The sequence below is a fragment of the Podarcis melisellensis genome, assembly GCF_964234715.1.
Source record: "Podarcis melisellensis genome assembly, chromosome: 4".
Classification (NCBI taxonomy): Eukaryota; Metazoa; Chordata; class Lepidosauria; order Squamata; family Lacertidae; genus Podarcis; species Podarcis melisellensis.
In genome coordinates this window covers 62,876,241-62,892,874 of record NC_138531.1, presented here as the reverse complement: position 1 = coordinate 62,892,874, position 16,634 = coordinate 62,876,241, and the positions used below count along the sequence as shown (strand labels likewise).

At 39.8% G+C, this 16,634-nt stretch overlaps 1 protein-coding gene across 4 annotated transcripts in view; it reads right to left on the bottom strand.

The window, feature by feature from the left end:
• Positions 1 to 16,634, bottom strand: part of CADM2 (cell adhesion molecule 2) — a 366,183-nt gene that overhangs the window by 27,282 nt on the left and 322,267 nt on the right. For 2 of the 4 annotated variants that reach the window (XM_081907886.1, XM_081907887.1), the window contains one exon: positions 14,433 to 14,549. The exons of 1 other annotated variant lie outside the window; for it this stretch is intronic. In XM_081907886.1, coding sequence (XP_081764012.1) covers positions 14,433 to 14,549 — 117 coding nt within the window. The remainder of the gene's footprint in view (positions 1 to 14,432; positions 14,550 to 16,634) is intronic. One more of the 4 variants, XM_081907888.1, reaches the window with a different exon arrangement.

Sequence of the window (16,634 nt, the reverse complement as noted above, 5' to 3'; positions counted from 1 at the left end):
GGTCTGCATCAGTGAGTGCCTGACAGGTAATCCATCAGCAGATTGCTTTGCACCTATATCCATGTTTATTTTTAAAACAAAAGATCCTGTTGCTGTAGGTCAGCAATATTAAAAAACAAACAAGCTAACTAAAAATGACAAAATAGTTTCTATTTGCAACTATTTGACAAAATAGTTTCTGTTTGTATTACCTATTTGACTATTTGGTAATACAGTGGGATCAGCATTGCCCACTATCTTCTTTCAAAAGTGATGGATTATAACTGTTCCAGTTGATAAAAGAACATTGCATTTTGATCACATAGCGCACACAGCAGTAAACAGAATTTCCCTGCTTATTTCTGTTTCTCTCTTTCATGTTGACAATATGCTGAAAGCTAAAGTCCAATTTTCACAATAGTTTCAAAGAACTTAGCATCAGAAACCATTGGGCCATTCTGAAAGGTCAGTGCCCTAATGTGCCCGGAAGTAAAGAAGTACATGCCTCAGTCACACTCAAACAATTAGCAAATTGGTTCCCTAAGACTTTGCTGCCAGCAACCCCAACAATCACGCTGTGCTTCAAGGGATGTATTATACAACCAAAAGTCCCAAAGGCATTGCGAGTCTATAACAACTCTTGGAAAGTATTTGGCAGAGTGTCAGGCAATGGAGAATAGCCAAAGCCAATGGCTATGAAAGACTCATTTCTTTTCATCACTCCAAGCCTGGAAATATTGGGAACAGATGCTTTAAAGCAAAATCAGGAGCTACAGGGTCCAAAAATTTCATAGACTTTGGTAACTTGGAGGTCTGTGAAATGGATTGGCAATGCACGAGCATGCTGCTGCACTCTGAGAAGCAAACTACTGGTTTTCAATTGCCCAGAAGGCAGTCACGCATAGCGAGTTCTGATACACTGTCCACTCTTTGGTTGCTTATTCTATAAAGCGCTGGAATATAGATCGAGAAAACAGATCAGGCTTCTAAGACCAATGCAGCCTTCCCAAATATGTTAAAATTATTGCAAATTGTGGTTACAAAATGTATGTGTGATGCAAGGAAACGTAGTTGGCATGGTAAGATTAATAAAGGAACTGAATTAACCTAGTTTTCTTTTATATTATTATTAACTTGTGTCTCATTTTGGTGCACTAACTTATTGGTTTAAAAGGCACCACTCAAACTGTGCCTTGAATTAAAGTTGAAAAATTCAATATGAATAACACATTTAAACTTGATTCTCCAGAATAAAAAAGGAGAGAGCTAAATAATTGAAAACAATCAAATAACTTCTATGTTATTTGAAATAACCCAATAACTTCTTTTTTATTTGAAACACAGAATGCAATGAAACAAATTAATTAATGAGAGTTTTATCTAGGTTAAGTCTGGCAGGTGGTGGGAAGAGCAGACATTCAGGAAGCATTGGCAGAAACCATAAAAGAGTTTCAACACAAAAGAGTAGTAGTGAAGTGGTACAGATGCAGATTATCCTCTTAAAACAAAAGGTCTTTATAACAAAATCCAGTTACAAAAATAATAAATGAATGATAGTGTAGTTAACCCCCTTGTTGAGGTTGGTCAGGCTGAGAAACATTGACCTAAGGTCACCCACTAAGCTTTAAGCCCAGGTTGTTCTAGTCTTAATCCAACTCTCAAGCTTCTACACCTCACTAACAGTTCTATCTTGTACAGGTTTACTCCCATGGGACTCACTCCCTACAAAGTCTTTTTCCAATTGTAGCCTGCAGTTAAAGAGTTTAACAAGTCTGCAGTTTAGCCTACGAAAGACTACAAGTTAAGTTAGGAAGGCCCACATCAGTAAAACACAAAGAATAAGAACCAGACTGGAAAAGACCACGACAAGAATTAATTAAAATAAATTAATAGACCCAAAGAACAATGTTTCTAAGAAATTATAATTATATATGGGAAGGGGAGACACAAGGTGGTAATTATTTAGGGAGGATGAATCAGAGAGGCTTTTAAAAAATGCAGAAACTTTGACAGAAGTATGAAAAAGACTTAAAACATGTCTAGGGAAGGGAGGGAAGAAAGAGAATTTTTTACAGCGATGTAAATGAGGGGAGGTTCCTTGATTAAAAGAACAATTAATTCTACACACACCTCCAGATTGATGCTATCCAATTCACAGCAGGGTTAGATTACTTGTAATCAAATTTGCAAAAGTTTCATAAATTCCACAAGCTTTTTTTAAGGTGGTAAATTCCATCCATGGTGGCTTTGCCTACCACATAGGGGGATCTGCTTGTGTTACATGCAAACAGTAAAAAACACAACCTCATGAGAAACAGGAAGGAGTGGCTCTCAGTTGGAATACTCAGAATCAATTATTTGAATAGGAAAATAGCCCAGTGACAGAACACATGCTTTATATCAGGGGTCACCAACATGTTTGGACCAGCTAGTACCAGTCACCAAATGTCTGCCATGGTGAGGGGAGGACATGTCATGGCACAGGTCACCGTGGCTGCTGAGTATATACGTAGTCAGGCTTATCATGGGAAGTTAGTTAGGTCTAAATTGTGGAGAACATACAATCTTTCTCTTTCACTCACACACACACACAGAGAGAGAGAGAGAGAGAGAGAGAGAGAGAGAGAGAGAAAGGGAGAGAGGGAGGGAGAGAGAGAGAGGGAGATACTGTTGCTGTGAAAGAGAAGGGAGCGTTCAACAGCACAGGACCAGGAAAAATACACAAAGTAACCACACCAAATGCACACACTATGACCAAAACAGAATCGGTAGTTATTCTTAACTATGGTTGGTTAAATTGAGCCAGTTTCACATCACAAGCTGCGCTGATCACTACCCAGTGACTGGGCAACCCAGTTAGATGGATAGCATATAAATAATAAAATTATTAATTTCAATTAGTCTAAAATGGAAACAAAAACTTCACAACTCCTCCTGGCTGCATCAGAAGGTGAGGGAGAGGTTGAGTATGTGAACCCAAGGCTTGCTATGACTTGTGCTCATAGTGCAAACTTGTGGTTTGCTATTATTTGTGAATGAAGTCAGATTTTTTTCTAACTCTGTTAACTTCAGGAAACTCATTTAAGGTGTGGACTAGATTTTTAAAAACAGACTTTTAGCTGTAATTTAGTTTTACAATCACAAGTAAGTCTCGCTGAACGTAGTGGCTCATTTAGCCCAGGGCTGTCGATTGTGAACTGGTGACACTTACTTGGGAGTAAGGATGCATAGGATAGGTCTTCAAGTAAGGCATTTTTAGCCTGTGCAAATGTAATATGTAGATGTGGCTGTTATGATATACTACATTAAAATCAACCAACTATGTCCTGGTCTTAGTTCAGTACTGTACTAAGGTTGGTTAACTCTTTTTGTTTTAACTGGGACCTTGTGGATAAGAAATCTAAGTAAATTATAACATTTAAAAAGGGGGAATACATGAAGGCAAAACTATTCTCCTTTTAAACTTTAAGTATATGTTCTGGTTGCCAAATTTAGTGAGAATACTGCTGCGTATCACTCTACATTTGGTCTGTTTTGGCAAGTCTGCTGCAAAACTTCCCCTTTTAAAAGCTGAAATGAAAAAGCATATTTCTGAAGCAGTTTATTATTAAGATGAGCATGAGGCTGTTTCATGTGAAGATTATTGTAGGAAGGATGGGCTACTAGAAATCAGCACCAAATACCGTGGAATTGAATAAAGCTGCTAAATCAACAAACACAGAAATACATTGTTTGCTATAATTGACTTTTCTTGTAAACAAGATATTCAAGGTCATACTGTGTCAATGCTGCCACTATCTTTTTGTTCTAAGGAATATTGCAACCAAGATTGTATCAAGGTCATCTTTCACCCAAAAACATAGTGTAATTAGTATTAATGCAGTATTTCATCAAGCTCACCCTGGAAGTTATCAACAGTGTTTCAAGTGGAGTGTCAGCACAAAAAGGAAGGACCCTGTAATCTTTCTAGCTTCAAAGGCATAACTGATAACTCAAGCTAAATACACACACACACACACACACACACACGAATACAAATATCTAAAGCATAGACTTCCTCTTTTTAACTAACTTCCTTCCTCACGAAATAACTGGAAACATATAAGGAAAATATAACAAGATTTGTCATATCCTATAACTGTGACAAAAACGAATTCCAATTTGGCTTTCCCCCCATGAGCACCTTATTTCACCTGCCACAAATGTGAGCCCACAAATGTGAAAAACAAGGGCTGTGTAAACATCACCATTTACTGTGGCTCCAGTGCACTCCCACTACTGATTTTTGAATCTGTGTACACACAACATTATCCAGGATGGAGAGTTACATGTGAAATACTGTATTCTGATCCATTTCCCCCAAAGCCAGCTTTGATTGGACTTGAAAACTGTAGTAGGAAACCAACCAGGCAATTTGCAAGGGGGAAGATATCCCTACTTCTTTTGTACCCACTAGAGTGGACTGACAGCATGCAATGTGGAAACACATCAAAGTGTACTGATGTTTACAGTAAGATGCTGCAACCTGAAGCACAGCTTACAAAATAACCTCACTGTGTTTTGATCCATAAATGTGTGCATAGCCAAAACACAATAGAAATAAATGTTAAAATACTAGGGGCCTGCCCTAATAGTTTTCCATGCACCAGAGAACAGAAGGAAAAAAGAGAAAGAAGGAAAAAAAATACCTCCACCCAATCCAGGAACAGCAGAAAAGTGAAGAGGAAGAAGTTATTTTCTATCTAGCTGAAGGCTGAACTTCAAGGACCCATCTAACTCTTTTATTCTGTTCTATAGGTAGAATTAAAACCCAAGCTAGAGTGATAATATTCAAGGAATATTACTCATATGGAAGGTAAGCAATCTGAACTACCAGAATCAATATTCTGAGCCTGAAATTAACGTTTTGTAACATTTCTCATTTTCTGGGAGTAAATCCTGCAGAACTCTATGGGACTTCCTTCTGAGTAATTGTCCACAGAACCTGGGAAACATGTGCTAGACCTAGAAGAATGAATTGATCCAGCCTTTATTTCTTTTATTTTGTGTGAAGTAAAGGTTCACCTAAACCAGAAAAGTTAAGGAAATGCTATTTATTGCCTACATTCCTTGCTCCTTTTCTTCCAGGCTCCACTGAAGCACCTCTCACACCTTCCATCGGCATGTAATGTGTGTAACGGGGTCCAGCACTGCACCTATCTGTGCTCATTGGAAAGTTTGACAGGGGCCTCTACTTTTGTAGACTCTTCCATGCAATCAGGGTGAAGAGTCTGACTAAACATCTGGAAGAACTTTCTGACAATAAGAGCTATTGACAGGGGGACGGACTCCCTTGGGATGTGGTGGGAGGTTTTTAAGCAGATGGCCATCTGTCATAGATGCTTTTGCTGAGACTCCTGCATTGCAGGGGGTTGGATTAGGAAGATACCACATGCAGGGAGCCTGTACCAGCTGTTTGGGGGCTTGATGATTAGAGAGTGGAATGTCAAAAATAATGGAGACTATCTGCTTGGAGAAGAATTTGTGAACTAGTAAAATTCGTATCTGCTGATGCAAGCATTTCCAGACTCTGAACAGGGGCGAACGAAGGCTAACTGACACCCGGGGCTGCGCATGCATTGCGCTGCTATGTACGACGCACGTGTAGCGTCGCTATGTACGACGCATGTGTAGCGTCGCTATGTACTACACATGCGTGACATCACTACATAGGGCGCATGTGTGGTGTTGCTACATAGCGCACATGTGCGCGACACCGTGCATGCATTGTACGTAGTAGTTTGCCGCCAGTGCTGCACGAGCGCCGTACAGACAGTGGCGCGATCCTCTCCTCGCGGCTGCAGGGGGATCCTCCGCTTGCAGCTGTAGCGGCGATGAAGGCATCCCATTACTGTCCGTACGGCGCTTGGGTGGCACCGGTTGCAAACCACTATGCACAGCGCATGTGCAGCGTTGCTACGTACAGTGGATGCGTGTGACACCGTGAATGCATTGTACATAGCGGTTGTACATAGAACGTTGTACATAGAATGGAGGATCCTCCACATGCAGCTGCGGTGGTGCGATGGCTGCTTGCACCGCCGTGCCTGGGGGCAGCGGGGCGAGCACCCCGCAGAGTGCCTTCTTGTCACCCCCCCAACATAGCACCCGGGGCACACCGCCTCTCTGCCCTCCTTGTGATGCCACTGCCTCTGAAGATTCTTTCCATCACCCAGTCTGATGAACTTTACTACTAAAATGGGTTTCTAATTTCCTTTCCATTTTCTTTTTCTTGTGTGGGCAGGTTGGGGGAGGGCACTCTATACCTATATATTTTGGTTTCACATTTTCTTAAAAGAAGCCAGGTTTGCAAAAACCTGCTGGGGTAGATGGGGTGGCCTTGGTAGTTGCTCCTTCCAGCTTCTGATTAGTTCTTGGTTTGTTTTAGACCCTGTTAAGACTCTGATAGAGAGAGCAAATCCTTCTTTCACTCATTCTCGGTTCTATTAGTGGGGAGGCAAGGGGAAAACAGTTTTAAAAAGATGGACCTAGATGAATAAGGAAAAAGCCAAAGAGCAAAGCTTTAAACAAGCTTATAAAAATATTAATGCCGCAGGAAATGAGAAATGCAATATCTCCCATGGAGGTCAAAGCAAGACACCATATCAGTTTAATTAATTAGCTAACAATGATACAGTTATGAAGTATGCTATAAAATAGCTAGCTGTTTAACATGCTGCTGAACACAACTGATTCAAAGGTTAGACACTGATCACTCTCTTTATTATCAGTTGTACATGTGAGGAACCCTATAACAGCTATCTTAAAGATAACTCCTTCCTTATCTCAGACACCATTCAACAGAACTGGCCTCTCTTCTTTGTGTATGACTTTATACTATTGCTTTGTGCTCTCTTTCTCTTAGTATCTCAGAAGTACTAAGGAACTTTAATGAGATCAGGAAGAATAAAAATTGGAGTCACAAGCAAGATCTGGTGTTGTGGAAAACATTTTAATATTAAAGGGGCCCAGGTAATTCTTTTGATTTAACTTCCTCTAATGAAAGGTACACCCTAGTTAGCTTTTACATATAGTTAAAAACAGATTAAAGGATCAGATTCAGCTAAACAGTTGCAGGAGTCAGTACAAGTCCTCCCCTTGGGAGCCAGTGTGGTGTAGTGGTTAAGAGCAGTAGTCTCGTAATCTGGGGAACCGGGTTCGCTTCCCCGCTCCTCCACATGCAGCTGCTGGGTGACCTTGGGCCAGTCACACTTCTCTGAAGTCTCTCAGCCCCACTCACCTCACAGAGTGTTTGTTGTGGGGGAAGAAGGGAAAGGAGAATGTTAGCTGCTTTTGAGACTCCTTAAAGGGAGTGAAAGGCGGGATATCAAATCCAAACTCTTCTTCTTCTTCTCTCCGCTTCTCCCCCCTGCGCCCCAACGGCTCAGTGGGTGAGTGTGTATAATGAACCCCTGTAAGAGTGTGCAAGGGGATGAGAAGGAGAACATATTGTCTTATGGAAATACTTGCACTTAACTATAATTCTCCCCTAAAGCTGTAATCTTATAGCCACCTACCTGAATATAAGCCCCCTGGAACTCAATGGGGCTTACTTCTGAGTAGACATGTATAAGATAGCAGTGCAAAAGGGAAAAAATAGATTTACACAACTTCATATTATGGATTGTTGGGATTCTGTATGGCAAATAAAAATATTAACTTCATGTAAACTAAACTCTATTGGTAAGATGTTAAATACATCTGCTAATTTACTCTAAATAAAGTTTATATTGAGCTCTTCAAATTATGGTTTACAATTTAAAATATTTTTACAAAAGCCCGGTGCCTGCACCCTCTCCAAGCAGTGGCCAGAGTGCATGGGGTCACAGGCAGCCAAGGTGGTTTTTCCCTGGCAAAAGCCCACCTGCTCAGGGCCTGGTAACGCAGATTGGGACATCTACTGGGTAAGCTTTTCCAGAAGATGTTTAGCATATAGCTTACCTACTCTGTAGGACCACTGGACTCCAGAATGATAGAGTTGAAGGGGACTTTGTAGGCCATGTAGTTAAATCCCATCCTAAATGCAGGAAATCCAGAACTAAAGCATTTCCTATAGATGGGTATCTAGCCTCTGCCTGAAGGCCTCGATTACCCCTCTAGGTAAGTGTTCTTAACTGTCAAGAAGCTTCTACTAATGATCAAACAAAATCAACTCTCCTGTAACTTAAGTCCATTATATCCTGCAATATCCAGGTATGTTAGGGGTTTCCCAGGTAAAGGTAAGAAAAGGCAAAGGACCCTGGATAGTTAAGTCCAGTCAAAGGTGACTATGGGGTTGCGGCACTCATCTCACTTTTCAGGCCAAGGGAGCTGGCGTTTGTCCACAGACAGCTTTCCGGTCATGTGGCCAGCATGACTAAACCACTTCTGGCGCAACGGAACACTGTGACAGAAACCAGAGCACACAGAAATGCTGTTTACCTTCCTGCCATAATGGTACCTATTTATCTACTTGCACTGGTATGCTTTTGAACTGCTAGGTTGGCAGGAGCTGGGACTGAGCAATGGGACCTCACCCTGTCACACGGATTCAAATTGCCAACCTTCTGATCAGCAAGCCCAGGAGGCTCAGTGGTTTAGACCACAATGCCACTCGCTCCCTGTAGTTTCCCAGGTTATGGTTGTCTACACTAAAAATGGAAGGAGCCTGTACGAACAGCCCATTGTAGCCTGCCACTTGTTATGTCAAATGTATGTAATTTAAAGAACTGGTATATGTTTAAGGCTGTCTTAGTTGAAGGCACTGGAAATTTGAAAAAGTGCCTTTGTAGCATTCCATTACAATAAAGGTCCATTACTGCGAGCCATTATCAACTCCCATATGGAAACTAGAAAGGAAATCCACAGCAAAAGCCTCTTGAGGCACTCATGTTTCCCTGTCTTTTGGTTCTTCAGTTTTCTTCTGTCTACGCATTTTGGTCCCCGAAATATGTTTGCTGATATGTTTGTTGATCCCCAGGCATAGAAGACAAAATATTTTAAAAGTCTATTTGAAGTTAATGGGTAATATAGAAGCACAAAAGGACTGAACATAAGAGCAAATGCACATCTGACCAAGTGAGTAAAAAGCTAGTCTAAGGAAGTATTTCATGAAATACCATTGTTAATGACCCAAGTAGATTTAGTAACTTTTCAAGGTTGCTTTCTGATCGTTATGCAAATGAAAGCATGCCTGGATTGCAAATCTTTAGAGTCAGCTGTAAATTTTACTTTCCTGTGGAATATAGCATGGGCTGTAAGGAACCACTTCAGTGTGAAATGAGTTAATAGTTAAAATGGGAGCTCTAAAGCACAGTAGCTGTCTATTGTGCAAAATATTCATATTGAAATAGTACCTTTTGTGACTATATATGGAATTCTAGAAAGACAAATTTCATGGCTCTTGAAATACAGGGATTGTGATTAATGATAAATTATGACTTAATGCAAATTTAGAGACCTTATATGAAAATGAAAAGAATTCATGAATTTGTATCTTCCTAGAAGTGGTCACACATCTTACACAGCTTTTGGGGTGAGGAGAGTTAGATGATGTATTTCCAACAGTGCTATTCAGTGCTATTAGTTCTACACTGTGACATTCTTTAAGAATTTTTTTGGGAAAGAAGCCAAACTGGAAATAAAAATTATAGTAGAAAATGCTATGTTACAAAGGGGGGAAAACAGCTCCGTGTGTAGATACCATATTGGATCATAAGCATAAAGAGTAAAAACGGTGGTATAACCATAAAGTCCCAGGAAATGTAGGCATAATGTATCGCATATTGGCCATATTCATCATTCCAAGCAATCAGATGTGGAATTATGCAACCCTGTACTGTGATACTTCCTTTAGTTGCGTGAGGTGTGATAAGCCATAAATTGATGATTAGGTACAGATTGCAACCCAACTGTTTTAACTAATGTTTGGAACATGTTTTAATAATGAGTTTCACACACAAAAAGGCATTGCGTGCAGTCTGTTGAGACAGCTGAATTAGCTTCCTTTCATTTTCTTTGGGAATTGTTATTTCTTATAGTAGCAAGTTCACCACCAGATGGTAAGGAATGCATATGGAAAATTGGCCATAGATACAATGTCAGTGTTGTCAAGTAAGAAACAATCATTCGCCCGAACTAAAATCAATTGCATCCACTGGTCTTTATATAGGATTTGTTCTCATAAAAGGCAACAAACACTTTCTAAGATGCTGATAGGCTGAATTCAGATGAATCTCATAGGCAGTGGTGGCTGGATGGTACATAGTACAAGCCACAATATTGCCCTGCCAAGGGGAATGATAAGAAAAAAAAATGTAGATCTTCACAAAAACATTCCTTCCAGTCTCATATACTCCTTAGCCTTCCATTTTACATCAACAGCATTGCTCAGCCAAGTCTAATCAAATCCCTGTCCATCCCAACTGTCTCCAGTTAGAAGAACCAATTTTTATTATTATTAATAAAGCATTTTATTTGTGTTTGCACAAGAAGTTTCCCACCCACTCTTGTTGTCACGAGAGCAGGACACAGGAGCTAACATACAGCTACAGCACACAGATAGTCCTTGTATGACATTAGCAGGTCTGCCTCAGGATATGTGATCTCAGGATGCTTAGAGCTGTTTCCTGGAAGGCCACACCTCACCAGGAGAAGCAGCAAAGAGTGATTGCTACTTTGCGGCACTGGTAGAGAAAGAGCACACACACAAGCAAGGAATGCTGAACACAGCAGGAGTCCTTTTCTATAATAAATGTTTTAATAGGAACCTATATTTATAATATAACAAATATTAAGGAAATATATTTTCCTGAATGAGGGGACAGGGAAAATAAATGGTGGTTGGCTTGTGCATGTTTTGCAACCAACTCTGTATTAAAAGCTACAGCAGCTGATAGGTGAGACAGGGCATGCTGATCTGAGCCATATGGAATTCCAGAGTAATTTTCAAAATACTTTCAAAAGAAGGGGTGGGTGTGCATGGTGGTTTGTCCTCAGCATACAATGAAAACTATATAATGAAGGTAATTAGATGCACCACTGAGAGGAGGGGAATTCCACAGCTCAGAAGCTGCCACAGTGAGTGTGCAGCCACTGAAGGCTGTACAAAGGGGCCCCATCCAAGATAGTCTGTAGGGAAGAAGGCAGTTTTTCAGGAATTTCATGTCTGGGTTGTTTAGGGTTTAAGTAGATTGTCTTAGGAAAGACAGAAGAAACCCGGGAACTAAACAAACTACAAAAATATTGTTATAGATAGGGGGCGGAGGCTAAACCCTAGAAATTTACAAATGGTAGGATTTTGATTATTTGGGGCATGAAGGGAGAAATACAAGCCGCAGAGGAATTCCTGAGCTAGCCTATGCAAAATGGCCTGGCTATTAAGAAACAATGCAGGGCCATTGAGAGCCATTGGCAATGCAAGAGAACTGTCCTCCCCCCCTAGCAATGAGGTGTGAAGAGAGATGGGTTTGGAAGCTTGCCATGGTAACTGGGTGTGAGGTGACAGGAAAAGAGAGTGTTCTGGGAAGAAGGAAGAGAAAAAGACTAGGATACATCTTGGGAAGGATGGCTGAAGGCTGGCAGGAAGAGATGCTTTGAACTCCATGGCTGCACTGCTGTGGGGGTTAAGCCCCTTTTGAAATAACCATGCTGTAAGATCTGGCTTCCCTCCATGCAGTCAGAAGGTGTAAACAGGTACCATATTTCTTCAAGTTATTACAGTCTCCGTCGTGTCTCAATTCTTCAAAGGAACACAGACCCTGGGTGACTGTCTGGAACCCCCCTGGGATCTTGCTATCGCTCGACAGTGAGTGAGGGTGGCACCCAACTTTTGTAACAATATATGGAAAGGATTTCCAAAGATATTGAAATAAAAACAGTGTGCTTACGTTTGTGCATTAAAGCAGCATAATGTCTCATCCAACACTAGTTAAACACTAAATTTTGTCTCCACAGATTGGCTCAGCCATCTGGTATACAAATGGGAGAATTATCCACTGGGTCTCCCTTGCATACTATTTTTTATGTTCTTCAAATACTTCGAGTAACTGCTCAGTGCTAAAATTATGAGTATATCTACTTGCTAGAAGCAAAGATGGTACTTTCCCATCCATCTGATGAAAACAAACTGTTCCGCCTAGTAACTGATAGTCTTTCCTTTTATAGTTCTAGGTACTTAGTTGTCTCTGCAGAGGAATAGATAAACTAAGAAAAGAAGAGGCAGCACATGTAGGAAACAATCCTATGCCTGTGTAAAGTTGCCCTTCATTCAACAGCAGGCCTGCTGTTCTGCCTAAGCCTGGAAGATGGAAAACAAGCCTTTAAAAAAGTGAGCCAGGCTGCTAGGTCATGTGGCTGAGTTGAATAGGCTTGGGACACAGCCTCTATGGGCCAGCCCCCAACACACCCTGGAATACACATTTTTGAGGATGCATACTAGCCTCAGTTAAGTCAGTTTCGGCTCAGGTACCCGAGCTGGGATAAGTGAGTTATGCTGGTGTATCTTTGGCTGAGCTGGGGCTGGGATTTAACAACAGCTGAGCCTGGCTGAGCTAGGGAACAGCCAGCTGAGACAGAGATCCACTGCATACTAAACTTCTCATCCCGGCAGAACTGGCCATAAAATTGCCCCCTTAAGTGTTAAATCTTTATTTCTCTGAATTTCACCAAAGAAGGACCAGAAAGGCCCAAAATGTGTTGGAATAATCAGTATCTCTTTTGTCTATCCCATTGCACATACTTGGTTTAATAAAATAACCTTTAAGGTTATTGTTTAATACAAATTCTAGGTTTGTGATTTATTTACAGCTAATATTCCTAATTCAATGCAGCTTGACACATATAACAAACAATTATCTATGTACTGTGTACCATTTTCAATAAATAAAACTATCATATTCTACTGAGATAGCTCAGTCAGTAGAGCATGTGTCTCTTAATCTCAAGGTTGTGGGATTAAGCCCCACGATGGGCAAAAGATTCCTGCACTGCAAAAGCTTGGACCAGATGACCCTCGTAGTCTATTCCAACTCTCTAGTTGTATGATTCTATGAAGTGGCAAGAGTATCATACTGTAACTGGAGACACACAGATTCAAGTCTGCCATCAGCCATACAGCTTAGGGGTCAGCCAGCGTTTCACAGGCCAAATGACAGCGTGGCTGTGAGGAAAAAAGTGACAGGGGAGTGTATGCATGTATTTTGCCTTGAGTTCACTGGAAGAGGAATGGGAGATAAATATAAGTAATACAATATATAAATATGCATACACCTATACATGTGTGAATGTATGTATGTTTGTAATATATGTTCCATTCTTACCTATGCAAGTATATTTTCCCTGGTTGCTTACCGTATATTTTTATTAGATTTATATAACAACCTTCATCACAAGATCTTAGGGTGGTTCACAAGATAAGGGTATTAGGTAAAAGCACAAATAAATAGTTAAAACAAAAATGTAGTTGCAAATTAACGTATATTAGTGGTTATAGTGACCTATCAGTATGTACCATTACTTAGGAAATATGAAATGCAAATGGGAAATTTGCTTCAAGTTTATGCATTTAAAGTCAACCACTTTTCTTGGTTGTTTAACTGTGTAATCCTTTAATGTCAGCTCAAAAGTAAGGACCACTGAGTTCAAGGAGGCTTACTCCCATTCAGCAGCCTTGTTAAGTACAACATCCGCACAGCCAAAAAGGTAAGGGATTATTGTGTGGATGAGTTACTAATCTCCACTGGCATCACTAGTCCAGCCATATCATTTTGCACTTCCTATGGAAATGGATGTGCTGAGTGTGTGGGAAAGTGACTGCCATTTCACACCACCACCAGCAGTAGGAAACAGTAATTTCCCAATAAAGGAAACATTACTTTCAAAAGGTTATCTGGATTATCCATTGCAGGAACAGCTACAGATTTCAAGAGCAAGAAATCTGTGGTCTGGGAAGGCCTTTTACACAGCTACAGAAGGGAACAGAATTATTGTAAAATTAAACTATAAACATGAATGAAATAGTTTCTAAATAAATATAAGGTTAAATCCAAACCACTTACACGTTCACAGCATATTAGCAACAGAAAGCAAACTTATCGTTTTAAGAGACAATGTTAATTCAAAATTAAGTATGTTTCCTTCCAACAAAAGTTTAATATGATAATCTTAAATGAAGCAATTACTTATAACAGCAGTTAAAACACCCATCAACATTCATAAATATCATTAGACAAAGATGCACAATGTGCTGTTAAATCATTCACAACTATGTTAATTGCTGACAATTAAACTGGATGTCCCCATGTATATTAAACTGAACATAAATTTGCAATATGCACAATCTTCCTTTATCATCTTGATCATACTTAGTGCGCATATACCTGTGGTTGCCTATTTATATTGTGATTTGCAGGCCAAAACAAAGAAGCATACTGTACCTCGTGTGTTGATGGCTGTTGCCGATGGGACTGTGCTTGTTAAGGCTACAGTGGTTGTGACTGTTGCAGTGGTAAGGGAGGGGATGACAGTGGTGGGAAGCAAAATGTTGGAAACATCTGGTGAGTGGAAAAAAATATAAAATAAAATCATATCATGCAAACAGAGAAGCAGCATAACAATGATTCAATTTGTAAATACACATGTGTAGAAAATGTTCAAATTAAAACATGCTTAGCACAGACCAACAAAGGTACGGTAATGCACTTTGAAATTCTTGACATTGGATCACACTCTTATTCTATTCAAACAGCAACAGACAGAATTTTAAACAACCAAAAAGGACTTGTTCAAATGATTCATGTTTCCACAAAGTGGGAGAGTGAATCTGTGACAAGAATCCTTCTCTTCACTAAGCCATTTTTAAATGCCTCATACAGTAACAAAGCAAATATAGATGCAACAACATGCTGTGTCAGCGTGGGAAGATGAAAACACAACACTGTCATGCTAAAATAAACACACATGTTAACAAGAGATGGCTGTATGTTAAAACACCTACTTTCAGACAGACTCAATGAAAGAAAACGGGGGTGAATGGCTACTAACTCTAAAAGCTGCTTTATTTGATTTGCTTCTCTTCTTCCACATTTTGTTATAGGAAACAGTCTGCCAAGATCCAGAGCAAAGAACACATCAAAATCTTTACCAACAGCCACTGTGAATAAGGGTTACTCAACATAAAGCAATATTTCAGTCAACTTAATTGTATCATTTGAGGACCAACTGTAGAAACTATTCATAGTAATGTTACCATATGTATGATCCATAAAGGAACCTCACCAATAGAAAAACCGAACAAGCATTATCAGTTCTTAGGTTATTTTCCAAATTGAGTAAGTGCACATCTACACACAAAGCTTAAAGGCCCTGTTGCTAAGTCACATCATAAATTCCCTGTAGCAAAACCTTTTGTGATTTTAATATATAGAGGACAATAAAGAGAGAAGTAGGAGGGAGAGAGAAAAAACACCTCTAAAATCTGCACTGCCTAGAGCACTGAAGATCAATGTTCCTTTGTCTAGGAAGACACTGAAAATAAGAAAGTAAAGGCACAGTGGAAAACAACTTCAAATACTGTGAAGCTCAGTTAAACATCTAGGATGCTACATGACTGAAACCAAGCTTCAGAGGAATATGGTTGCACTCACACAGATACAAACACCATCACTACAGAAGCAGCTAATAGTGGTATCTGTGCAACAAGAGTTTACAAAAAATGGTAATGCAAATAAGAACCACAGCTTTATTTTCAAGTTTCAAGTTCAGGAACAACTTGTATTAGGCAATAGTATTAATAAAATAATACAGAACATATATCCATAGTACAAAAATCCATAATATAAAAAGGACTTTGTCAAGGTCCTGATCAGTTTCCCTTGTGCATCTCTGACAGCTCCAATTCGAATATTATTTTGATTTTCTTAAAATCCAATTTGCCAACGTCGATGATGTAAGAGAAAGTTATCTGAGACACTAACTCAAATCCAGCTTAATTTCAGATTAAACCTCTGAATCATTACAACAATTTATAGCAATTTTATCTAACTCCTTTTTCCTGATTTTTTCTTTTTTGCAGCCAGTGCATACAGGGCCACTATGTATGTTATGAAGCTGTTACTGCCACTCAAAGGAAACTGAACTATTGTTTGCTTGTACAAACAAAGGTTTCAGAAAGTGATTCCTTGGCTCTCTATATAAGGGGCAGGTTAACAGACAATGAGTGATGTATTCCATCTGAGGTTGACTACAAATAAAAATCTATCTGCATATTGAACCCTGTTGTAGCAGCCATCCAAAAGCGTAGAAGCATTTCTTAAGGAAACTGTTAAGACTTTGGTTAGATAACTAGCTCTAAAATGCTCTGTTCTCAAGAGTGGCTACCATTGGGAGAGGGGCAGAATGGGGTTTCTAATTAGTTGCCGATTCTATCCAGAAGAACCAATCCCTTAGTTGACACTTATTCAAGGTCATTGCAAAGCTCCGTTCTGGAAAATAATAGTAGTCAAAAACATATTGACAAGCTGCTTTCCAGAGTTGGTTGTCACCCAATTCCACATAGTGCAGAGCAAGAAAACACTCAATAGGCATAGTAGCAATGTTATAAAGTATTATTTAACTCAGCACAGTTAAGGCTATTGCCT